We start from the raw sequence: 12,457 nt of genomic DNA on the forward strand, positions 1-12,457 counted from the left end.
TCTATATAAGTAAGATAATTGTAAAAGTGTCCTATTTTTTGCTGTGCTTTCCCTGGTGGGAGCCTCACTGCCAATGACAGAAACAGGATCAACAAAACTATAAAAAAGACAGGCTCTGTAATTGGTTTTATCGTCAACCCTTTATAGGTCTCTATCGGAAAAGATAAACTAACTATTGGAAAAGATACACGAACTGCTCTGCATCCTATATTTAGTATGGATGTCCCGATCATGTTTTTTTGCTCCCGATCCGATTCCGATCATTTGATTTTGAGACATGCCGATACTGATATTTACTGATCTTTATACGTTTATACAACACTTGCCATGTGAGAAATGTATGTCACTCTAGTCTAGTCTGTTGACTTTCAATTATTCAAAGGCAAAAATATGTGACTACTTTTCTTAGAACTAGAAGGACTGTCATGGTGGATTTTTTATTTTGCCATATCGTATGAAAGCAGGGTAAAATATAATGATGTATTGTTTAATTAGATTGAATGAATCTTACTACAGCTTATGTAACTGAAGTCAAAGTTAAAACTCTTGTAGAGAAAACACCATTTGCATGGCTATCATTCTTTCAGAATGAACGTTTTTAACTCATATCTTTGCTTCTGGGGGTTACCTGGAACAACATATTTTCAGATGGGGGTCCGCGGCCAAATACAGATAATTCCGGGGGTCCTTGACATGGAAAAGTTGAGAACCACTGACATCGAAACATGGGTTTTTCAGAAAACTGTTTTAGAAGCCTTTTTCTTTTTATCAGCCTCATGTCTAACTCCCATCGCCCAGGACGAAGTACTTTGTCCTTTCTATTAGTAATGCCCGTCGCTCAGGACGAAGTATTGTCCAAAAGACCAAGTTTATTGATAGCCAGGCTGTATAGCCCAGGCGCGCCTGCTGGGCTCTCCTCTGTGACGCGCAAGAGTGAGACGTCATCGGAAAACTCCCTCCTCTGTTTGGCTGATGAAAACGAAAATCTTAAAACGTTCATAACTCGCGTTCTAAATCATCCCGTCTTTTTATGAAAAAAGATCCTGTGTTAGACGGCGCTCCGCGGTCCAGTCGCTAGTCTCGATAGATTTATTCATGTCTCCCGTTGTTGTCGATCGACTCTAGAGTGGTGTGGCTATTGTTAATTTGTTAGCTGCTACACACACATCAACAACTTCCGCCGGTCCGTCCGGAAAAGGGGTCCGTGTTTATAAATCGAATGGGCGCATTAATGTAATGGATTAAATAACCCCGGGCAATTAAAGTGTTAAGAGTGCTGTTTGTTTCAGGTGAACCCCAGCCGTCTGCCGGTGGTCATCGGAGGCCTGCTGGACGTGGACTGTGCCGAGGACGTGATTAAAAACCTGATCCTGGTGGTGAGGGGACAGTTCTCCACCGACGAGCTGGTGGCCGAGGTGGAGAAGAGAAACCGGTGAGCCAGCACAGCTAAACCACAACTGCATGCAATGTCAGCATTTACTATATCTTCAGAAAATGGGTTGTGCAAATAGTTTTATATTAAAAAATACATTTCAGGTCAGGTCAAATTTTTTGTTGTCCCATGGGGGAATATGATATGTGCTCTGAAGCAGGTTTTAAAAATGCATAAACCATATAAACAAATGCAGTGATAATTGAGCATTTCAATAAACGTATATAGTAGGTGGAATATGCAAATCATTTATTTATTTTTGAGGGGTGCTAGCTTGTGTGTATGAGCACAACATGTGTTTGTAGCACGGAATGTGATGATTTGATTGGCTGAGCACGGAGTTTGTGTGCGCTTTGTGTTCCCCACAGTTTGAAGCTATTGCTTCCCTGGCTGGAAGCTCGCATCCACGAGGGCTGCGAGGAGCCCGCCACCCACAACGCTCTGGCCAAGATCTACATCGACAGCAACAACAACCCTGAGCGCTTTCTGAGGGAGAACCCGTACTATGACAGCCGCGTGGTGGGCAAGTACTGCGAGAAGAGAGACCCCCACCTGGCCTGCGTGGCCTACGAGAGAGGGCAGTGTGACCAGGAGCTCATTCATGTGAGTGGGGGTAGTGGAACATAACGTTGAACTTGGAGAATCTTTAGGAACGCTGGGTTTCCCTTTTAGGGGTGGGTCAAAAAATTCAAAACGGACTAGATAAAAATATATGTAGCAGAATAATAACAAAACAAAAAGGGTAGGACACCGACACAATCAAACCATTTCCATCTCATATTTCCAGTTCTGTGTTTCTTCATCACAGTCGGTGAAATTACGGTGACATAGATTTTGTCTAATTTAATTTGTTTACCATTGTTTGTCATGGTGTATAGGTTTGCAATGAGAACTCCCTCTTCAAGAGCCTGTCTCGCTACTTGGTGCGTCGCAAGGACCCGGAGCTGTGGGCCAGTGTGCTGCTGGAGACCAACCCTTACAGGAGACCTCTCATCGACCAGGTAAGACCATGGTACAAAATAGAATTAAAGGTTAAAGTCCTACTATTTGTCACATACTGTACATTGCTGTATGCAAGATTTGTTCTCCGCGTTTGACCCATCTCTTGGAGTTGTGAGCTGCAGCCGTGCCGTGCTCGGGAATCATTTGTAGTTGATCGTCATCTGACCCCCCAATCCAACCCTTGATGCTGAGTGCCAAGTAGGGAGGCATTGGGTCCTATTTTTACAGTCTTTGGGAAGACCCGGGCGGGTATCGAACCCCAACGTCCCAGTTTCAGGGCGGACACTCTAACCACAAGGCCACTGAGCTGGTTAAAATTGCACCAATCTTAGTTAGTTCACTATCCAAGTATGAGCAGGTTTAGTGGTTTTTTTTTGTAGTTTAACCTCCACAAGTTGTTTTCACACTTTTCATGATTTTCATGATATACATTTTGATGACCAGAAAAACTTAATTTATTCAGAAAGCCACTTTCATCCCTACTGCTGTAATACATTTTCTTTTTTTCATGGTGATACTAATTCTCTTTTTCAATGAAGGTGACACTAATTCCTTTTGACTGCCATTGAGCTAATTATGCTCCTCGTCTTGACTCCAGGTGGTGCAGACAGCCCTGTCGGAGACCCAGGACCCAGAGGAGGTCTCGGTCACGGTCAAGGCCTTCATGACCGCCGACCTGCCCAACGAGCTCATCGAACTCCTGGAGAAGATCGTCCTGGACAACTCTGTCTTCAGTGAGCACAGGTGAGGCTCTTTGTCAGACGGATACATTTGTTTTGAAAAACCGAAGAACGTCTGACATAGAAACATAGCTTTTTCAGAAAACTGTCTGTCTGGATGTAGAAGACATTTTTAGAATCTGATCTCAGGTCAAAATGGGTTAAGGTTGAGAGAGAGACTCGCGTCATTGGTGCAGCCAAGTGAGGACGGCGTCATTGCCTGAGACAGACGGACATTCCCTTAATTATACAATTATATGTTAGATAAGTGTTCTACGGTTAAAATAAAATCAGGGGAGAATATTTTCTGGAATCATGTGACCGCCGGTGCCCATTGACTCAGTATGTCCGACTCCAACCACGAGTCTACACTGACAGAGAGGGTGTCAGCCCTTGAGAGGATCTGGACCTTCCTCATTTAAACTCATTGATTTTGAGGCACTTTTCGTATAGTCAAGTGAAAACAATCCGTCCCGTTTTCTGTTCAGAAACCTCCAGAACCTGCTGATTCTGACGGCCATCAAGGCGGACCGGACCCGCGTCATGGAGTACATCAACAGGCTGGACAACTACGATGCCCCGGACATCGCCAACATCGCCATCAGCAACGAGCTCTTCGAGGAGGCCTTCGCCATCTTCAAAAAGTTTGACGTCAACACCTCCGCCGTGCAGGTCAGCGCACCGCGTAGTTGGCTCTTTGTAGCTTTTTCGTAAGCTTAGGCCACAGAAGCTTAGGCCACAGAAAACGTCAAAGTCCCGTCGCGTTCTCACTATTCATTCAGCATTTACACTCGGACGCAACAATGATTGAACACTCTGTAGTGTGCGTGCCAGGTGGCTAGGTGGCGGTGACACACTGCCAGATAGACCAGGCACGCATGAGTAGGGATGGAGCTCGCCGCTAACCGCTACCCGAAGAAATCCAATAACAAGCTCATTGATGTTATCAATGAGCTTTGGGCTTATCAAGCCTGTTATCGAGCATGCGTAGAACCACTTCCATTCTACTTTATCACAAGGCTTTTGTTTGCATTCACCAATGCAGCGGCTCGCTACATTTGTATTCGTAGGATGAGCTGGGCAAGGGATCGCTTGCTCATTCTAGGAACTCCAAATATCGCCTACGGCTCTCCACCAATGTAATAAACATAAGCGCTGTGAGCCGATGTGAGTTTTTCCCGTTTATATGGAGACGCCAGGCGGCGCGTTCTCAAAGATTTCCACTCCAAGAGTTTGCACTTTGTTCCGTTTTCAACCCCCGAAAACACCATTGTCGTCTAAACGGACCTGTGCAAACCATACTTAATTTTGTCATTTTCTATGGAAACCTCCCCCTGGCCAGCCGGGGCGCCTGATGGAGGGGAAAGGAACTGGTTGGAATAACGTGTTCCTTCCACGCGCTACGTCAGGCCAGGGAAATTTCCCCCTGTCAGGTGAAAAGAAGCAGCTTGGACTCCTCATGCATAGAAGGTGGCATGAGGTCAGTCCGCTGCCCCCAGGTTGGCAGAGGAAGTGCAGCGACCAGGATTACATTAGATAATTGACACTGGGTGAAGGAAATGGGTTGCAAAATCGTGGGATAAAAATTATTAAAAAAGAATAAACCATTGTCGTGTAAAAAGGGCCTTAGCCTATGAAAGATGAGTCCATTGACCTAAACATTGATTTTGAATGTCTTTTTTTCTCTTTTTTTTTTTTACTGTTTGAGTCTTAGCTAAGTCATTTTTCTCTACTCATTAAATATAAAAAGTAGGAGAAAACAAAATGTTTTTTTTGTTTTTTTATATACCTGTACATTCTATGTATGTGGATCACACACCAACTGGTCAACATTCCATGTTTCTATATCCAGGTCCTCATTGAGCATATCGGTAACCTGGACCGGGCCTACGAGTTTGCGGAGCGATGCAACGAGCCTCCAGTGTGGAGCCAGCTGGCTAAGGCTCAGCTGCAGAAGGGTCTGGTGAAGGAGGCCATCGACTCGTACATCAAGGCTGACGACCCCTCAGCGTACATGGAGGTGGGACAGGCTGCTGCTGAGAGCGGTAAGACCATCTCACTTAGATCTCGGTTAAATCCATTACCTATTTTTAGTATATTAAAGTATATTATTTAGTATTAGATTTAAGTGGTTAATGTAAGAACATTTAATCACATTCGATGTTGAAATTGACAATGTGCCTGTTGTGACACTGACTTGTGTAATGTACTTGATCAACATCCATACTGTATGTATTGTAGGTAACTGGGAGGACTTGGTCAAGTTCCTCCAGATGGCTCGTAAGAAGGCCCGCGAGTCTTACGTGGAGACGGAGTTGATCTTCGCCCTCGCCAAGACCAACCGCCTGGCTGAGCTGGAGGAGTTCATCAACGGACCCAACAATGCCCACATCCAACAAGTTAGTAGGCTTTAAGTTGCATCGCATGCACATTCGGATACACACATACGCTCTAACCTGATGCCTTGACTCAATGGGCCCGATTCACTAAGATGTTTACACCCAAACTTTGGGTGAAAAGAAAATGTCCAAACTTCCCACGTTTGTAGTCTGATTCAGTGATCTTTTTTTGTCTGGAGAGACGCAGACTTTCATGGGACCAAAGCTTGATGTATGTCATTAGAATGCCTTATTCTAAACTACTAACCCATTTAGACCCGAGTTAAAAACATTCACTTTGAAAGAATATATATTCAAAGATTTGCGCCATATTTTTACGATTTAAAAAAAATAGCAGACCTACAAGCTCGTAGCGCGCCGCTCGTAGCGCGCCACTCGGTGGCGCGCTATGAGCTTGTAGATCTGCTATTTTTCAATAGCTAAATTATAACATAATGTTTAAAACACCAAAAGGGGTTCCCGCCCAAAATGGGCTAACTGGGGAAGTTTGGAAAATTCCGTTACCCCAAAAATATGAATCGGACCCAATGACTTTGTCAAAACAGATTGAAAATAAAGTGTCGTTTTAATGCTGTTGTCATTTGTGTCTTCGACATTTCACTGCCCCTCTTTCACTCGCATTTCTTTCTCTCAACCCCACCCACCCCTCGCTTGATTTCTATCACGTCTCTTTCTCGTCCTCTCCTCCTTGCTCAGGTGGGTGACCGTTGCTACGACGACAAGATGTACGACGCGGCGAAGCTGCTGTACAACAACGTGTCCAACTTTGGCCGTCTGGCGTCCACCCTGGTGCACCTAGGAGAGTACCAGGCTGCGGTGGACGGAGCCCGCAAGGCCAACAGCACCCGCACCTGGAAGGAGGTCAGAACTACACAATGCATTGTCATTTGATACATGGATCAATTTTCCATGTGACTGTTTTGGAAAAAGACTAAAAACATGTAACTAGTCCATGAATGTAACAAAAGGAAGTGACGTGAGTCACGTGACTGTGATGCCGGGGATGCGCCATGACGCTCATCGGTGGCAAACCTCGCACCGGAAGTTCGATGAAATACATGGCAGTGAATGGAGCCGGCTGGTCCAGCTCACGAACAAACACTATTTATTGCGACCTTGCGATTGCAACCTTAGTCATATTCAGGAATATAATTAAAGAAGACATATCACAGGTTGTTTTCGAATCACTTGCTTTTCGATGTGCACAGTACATCTTTTTTTTAAAGGCATCTAAACAGCGGCAGGTATCATTTCTGTCTCAGAGGTATTGTGAGATTTGGTTGCCAGAGAGGAAACGATGGATAGTCTTGCGATACTCTGCACGTTAGAAACGTACGTACACAGTGTACACATCGAAAAGCAACACAGCCGACAATAATGTGTTATGTCTTCTTTTATTATCCAGAAGTGATTATTTTTTTTTACAATGGTCTCAATCATTCAGAAATAGTGTTTGTTCATATGGCTGGTCACTCGGCTCCATTGATTCCAATTTATTCCACCAGAGTTTCGACTGCAGTTTGCCACCCAGTGTGACCGATCTGCCGGCTGGAATTGCAGGGTAGAGAAAATAACATTGGCGACCTTTCCTTTGGTCAGATTCCTTGTAACTAGTCAGGAAATGAGTGTGACTGTTTTGTATTTTCCTCCAGGTGTGTTTCGCCTGTGTGGAGGGGAAGGAGTTCCGTCTGGCCCAGATGTGTGGTCTGCACATCGTGGTCCATGCTGATGAACTGGAGGAGCTCATCAACTACTACCAGGTACTGTACACACACGGCTCATTTTCTCATCCGTCCAAAGAAATGTAAACTGTCCTCCTGATTCTTATTATGCATCAATATCGCCGTCAATTGTTGCTGTTCTATATTTATTTTTTAAATAAAATTACATCAATGCCCAGGTACATTCTTTATTGTTGTTGTATTTTGTCTGTCTACCTAACTCCATATGTGAGAAAGACGTTCACAGGTGGCACAGGAAAGACACACCATTGTTAGGTGTAGTCCTGTTGTTTTAAAGGAAGGTCGTATTCTGGGCAGGACACTAAGTTTTTTCATCAACTGGCATTAGAAGCTGGTGGATTCCAGAGTTCACCAGGCAATTATGGAATTACTTTATTGAATAAACAAACGACAACGTTTCGATCTTGATAGATCTTCGTCAGGTCAGTATCATACTGACCTAGAAGTAATTCTTTACCAAAAGAATGGTGTGCGGGCCCTACCTCCTTCCATAATTGCCTTATTGGCCCTGCACCCACTGTCGAGGTGCGTGTAAATAGGTATACTCTGAGAGAGTTCACCAGGCAGCCAGTTTCTCTAATTCACCTGCTGAATTGACATGAAATGATATGAGCGTTAATTGAAGTAACCAGCAGAGTAAACTTCAGCAGACACACTAGCCATTGACAGGTGTTAAGTTCCCTCCCTGGTTTTATGCAGGGAAGACCATCTCACTGTACGTTTTTATTCAACAGGAATATAGCTTTTTTGTTTTGTGATCACAGGAATATTGCATGCAGACTAGGGATGTCCAGGGCTGGCTACATGCATAGCTAGCTTTAGGTCGCTGTGAATGACGTAAATATGTGTGCTTGTTGCAGGACCGTGGCTACTTTGAGGAGCTGATCACCATGTTGGAGGCCGCCCTGGGCCTGGAGCGCGCTCACATGGGCATGTTCACCGAGCTGGCCATCCTCTACTCCAAATTCAAGCCCCAGAAGATGAGGGAGCACCTGGAACTCTTCTGGTCCCGCGTCAACATTCCAAAGGTAGGCGGAAATCAAGGGATCCTATTTTTTCACAAATAATTTAATTTAATTTCAATGTAGTATTGATGTGCTTCATGCAGCACCATATTTAACTCTCCCAATATTGCCCATCAGAGCCAACCAAATCATAAAATGAGTTAGTCAGTTAACACATTTACTGCCATGAACAGAGATCTGTTTTTTCAAATCAAGTTTTATATTATAGAAATCGTGCTATGATACTTACTGTCTATGAGCGTCTGTGTTTCGCAAATACAAACCGGAAGTCAATGGTCCGTCAGCATAATGGTTCCCCCTCATTGACGCCAACGTTTACACGCTAGTCGCAGTAAAATAAATTCCTGCCTCTGGAGGTCCGCGATCCTCCTGTGATGATTGCTTATCATTGGGCTAACTTCCGGTCAAGCCCCCAGGGTATTTTTTTCCCTTGAAAAGTGCTCATAAGGGCCTGGGCCATGGCTCAGTGGTCCAGGCACCTTGGCTGGTAATCCAGTCTGGCAGTGTGCCGCGGGTTTGACTCCCGATCCCCCATCTCTCTCCCCATTTCCTGTCAGCCTACTGTCTGTCCCTCCATAAAAAATATAAAATAAAGGTGAAAGCCAAAAAAAAACATTAAAAAAAGAAAGAAAAAGTGCTTATAAGGCTCAAATAGCGCGGCACATGACTGGATTAATTTCCAACGAACGTTACAGTAGTAAAAATGTCCCACCTGTGTTAATGAATGTATACCTGTGTCAGGTTCTGAGGGCAGCGGAGCAGGCCCACCTGTGTTAATGAATGAATGTATACCTGTGTCAGGTTCTGAGGGCAGCGGAGCAGGCCCACCTGTATTAATGAATGAATGTATACCTGTGTCAGGTTCTGAGGGCAGCGGAGCAGGCCCACCTGTATTAATGAATGAATGTATACCTGTGTCAGGTTCTGAGGGCAGCGGAGCAGGCCCACCTGTATTAATGAATGAATGTATACCTGTGTCAGGTTCTGAGGGCTGCGGAGCAGGCCCACCTGTATTAATGAATGAATGTATACCTGTGTCAGGTTCTGAGGGCAGCGGAGCAGGCCCACCTGTGGGGGGAGCTGGTGTTCCTCTACGACAAGTACGAGGAGTACGACAACGCCATCATCACCATGATGAACCACGCCGCAGACGCCTGGAAGGAGGGCCAGTTCAAAGACATTGTCACCAAGGTATTTCCAGCTGTTGTTCACTCCGACTGGACGATTGTTGGAATAGTTTGTCTTTTGATCACATATCCTTCACTTTAGACTTTACTTGTCTTCTGCACGTGTTCGGTTCTGTCACTGCAGGTGGCGAACGTGGAGCTGTACTACAAGGCGGTCCAGTTCTATCTGGAGTTCAAACCGTTGTTACTGAATGACCTGCTCATCGTGCTCTCCCCGAGGCTCGACCACACGCGCGCTGTCAACTACTTCAGCAAGGTACTAAAGACGCTGTTCCTTCCTTCTGCATTTAGTCTGGCTGCAAGTGTTACACAATATGTGAGTTAGCATCAGTGTCTGTACAAGATGGAAAATTAAAATGTATCGCACATATGAGATGCTGTACCTTTACTATTAATGTATTTTAATGGTAGAGGAATTCTTTTAGTTGGCAAGTGTACAACTCTCAGATAGGGTATGGTAAATGTTATACAATACCCTGATAAAGAAGGCAGTTTCATCTGCCGAAACATTGGTTTTTATTCTCTGCGTCCTATTCTAATAAAGTTTATTAGAATTTATTACATTTAAAAGGTTGTACAATACATCTATTGTTAGGTTTATTATGATAATTCAAAACTAAATAAAATATAAATGTACCTTTTTAGAATTATTCAAAACTAAAGACATTTAAAGAACTAACTCCAAAACAATTATAGTTAGTTGAATAGATGAGGAGTAACACATAGTTGTCTCTTTTCTGTAGTTAATGTGTGCTTTATTACTTGTATGTACAGAATGTATGTTTAGGTATTGATGATATGTCTCAGTGAGACATGTCAATGATATGTCTCAGTGAGACATGTCAATGAGTGGTTAAAGTATTAAATTGTGCCTTCCCTTTCCTTCTGTTTCTCTTTCTTCACTCTCTCTCTGTCTCTCTCTCTTTGTCTTTCTTTTTCTCTTCAGGTTAAGCAGTTGTCCTTAGTCAAACCATACTTGCGGTCAGTCCAGAACCACAACAACAAATCGGTCAACGAAGCTCTCAACAACCTTTTCATCGGGGAGGAAGACTATGCTGTAAGACGTATACATATTCTCGCCACAGCCTGACCCATGTCACATGCCATCTCTTTGTAGAAGGACTCCAGTGGGCGTATATACCACATGGGCTTGCAAGTCCACCAATTTGACCACCGAGACCATTTTACTGCGGGCCACTCCTCCACTCTCCATGTTTCCTCTGTCTCAACTGTCAAAAAACAGTGCCATTAAAAAATAACTAGAAGATAAAAAGTATTCTCATCTTTCGTTCCATAAATTTAAATATACTAGTCCTTACCCGTTCTGAATATATGAACAGCAAATGATGTTCAGTGTGGGTAATGTAATGTAATAGATCACATTACTGATAGGGGGGGAATTGTTTACAGATGGTCTAACAACAACAGGGTTTAAGTCCACCCGGACGGGGAATTGCCTTGGCAACAGTTACAATCCTGTGCACTTTTATATCTGTTGGATGATCATAACATTATGAATACTTGTGATGGTGATGTTCAGTGTGTCACGCAGTCTAAAAATTATTAGATAGATTGGATTTTTAGATAGGCTATTGCATTTTAGTTTTGAAGTTTTATATTGTAATCGGCAACATAATTCAGTGTTTTTAATGGCACCCCTGTCTTTTTAAACCTGTGATCATGCAGAAAAGTTGAGTAAGCATAATAAATTATCATGCAGAAGAGACAGGAAGGGTATCTGGAGATTCTGGACAGCTCAAATGTAAATGACTCGGCTATAAATCTGTTTATTTTTTTATCCCATTTTGGGCGGGAACCCTTTTTGGTGTTAGCATTATGTTATGCTTTAGCTATTGAAAAATAGCAGATCTACAAGCTCATAGCGCGCCACTCGGTGGCGCGCTATGAGCTTGTAGATCTGCTATTTTTTTTAAATCGAAGAACGACTGACATAGAAACAGCTTTTTCAGAAAACTGTCAGGATGTAGAAGACATTTTTAGAATCTGATCTCAGGTCAAAATGGGTTAAACAAAACCTTTTCAAAACAATGTATTTGTCTCACTCGACTCCTAATACCTCTCTAGGCCCTGCGTACTTCAATCGACGCCTACGACAACTTTGACAACATCTCGCTGGCCCAGGGCCTGGAGAAGCACGAGTTGATAGAGTTCAGGAGGATCGCCGCCTACCTGTTCAAGGGAAACAACCGCTGGAAGCAGAGCGTTGAGCTCTGCAAGAAGGACAAACTGTACAAGGTATTGAAACATAATGTCATGTTTGCATAATTATGTGCAATAGATTCATATACAAATGTTCTGTTGTGGTGGTGCAGATGTTTGCTTATTGCTAACAAGATGATTGGTAAGACGTCTTTATCTTCTATCAAATGCACCAAGTCTCTGTATGTACGTACTGTAGTACGTACGTCTATAATCCACATAACTCGGAAACCGTTCGCCCCACCAACTTCAAATTTGACACACGTGTTCCACACCACCACATGGAGTGCAGTGCCCACTGCCCGGTGTCGAGTCCATCGGATAGCCGCTTTGCCCGGTCTCCGGACAGGGCCCAAAATCAGATCACCCCTAGATCTCCCATGTATGGAGCTGGCCTGTTCTGACATCACAATGATGATCTGACATCACAATGCTGCGCAACCTTGCCCTTAATTAGCCAATTGATCACCCCCCAACGGGCACTGATCACCCTAATCACCCTAATATCACTTAGGCTACTGTACCTGTAAAATAAATTATGTATTTTGAGGAGGAAAAAAAAGGAAAATGGGCTAAACAATTAACATGCCTCGCAAAATGAAAGGCACAGGTCCAAACAATGCTTACATGAATTATGAGGTATCAGAATAGAGTATAATTGGTTGATATTGGCCTTGTCAGCTTTTCTGTTCTCAAAACACCTGAATTATCTCCAACAGGGACATGCTGTG

At 43.7% G+C, this 12,457-nt stretch overlaps 1 protein-coding gene across 3 annotated transcripts in view; it reads left to right on the forward strand.

Annotated features, from left to right (window-relative positions):
* LOC306932514 (clathrin heavy chain 1-like) overlaps positions 1 to 12,457 on the forward strand; it is a 41,241-nt gene that overhangs the window by 20,493 nt on the left and 8,291 nt on the right. For 2 of the 3 annotated variants that reach the window (XM_079514343.1, XM_079514345.1), the window contains exons 16-29: positions 1,290 to 1,432; positions 1,801 to 2,035; positions 2,311 to 2,433; positions 3,033 to 3,178; positions 3,642 to 3,825; positions 5,006 to 5,198; positions 5,395 to 5,552; positions 6,249 to 6,413; positions 7,205 to 7,312; positions 8,155 to 8,322; positions 9,361 to 9,510; positions 9,631 to 9,762; positions 10,453 to 10,563; positions 11,592 to 11,762. In XM_079514343.1, coding sequence (XP_079370469.1) covers positions 1,290 to 1,432; positions 1,801 to 2,035; positions 2,311 to 2,433; positions 3,033 to 3,178; positions 3,642 to 3,825; positions 5,006 to 5,198; positions 5,395 to 5,552; positions 6,249 to 6,413; positions 7,205 to 7,312; positions 8,155 to 8,322; positions 9,361 to 9,510; positions 9,631 to 9,762; positions 10,453 to 10,563; positions 11,592 to 11,762 — 2,187 coding nt within the window. Of the gene's footprint in view, positions 1 to 1,289; positions 1,433 to 1,800; positions 2,036 to 2,310; positions 2,434 to 3,032; positions 3,179 to 3,641; positions 3,826 to 5,005; positions 5,199 to 5,394; positions 5,553 to 6,248; positions 6,414 to 7,204; positions 7,313 to 8,154; positions 8,323 to 9,360; positions 9,511 to 9,620; positions 9,763 to 10,452; positions 10,564 to 11,591; positions 11,763 to 12,457 lie in introns of all 3 variants that reach the window. The other variant, XM_079514344.1, reaches the window with a different exon arrangement.

Source organism: Electrona antarctica (assembly GCF_951216825.1).
Source record: "Electrona antarctica genome assembly, chromosome: 11".
NCBI classification, from domain to species: domain Eukaryota; kingdom Metazoa; phylum Chordata; class Actinopteri; order Myctophiformes; family Myctophidae; genus Electrona; species Electrona antarctica.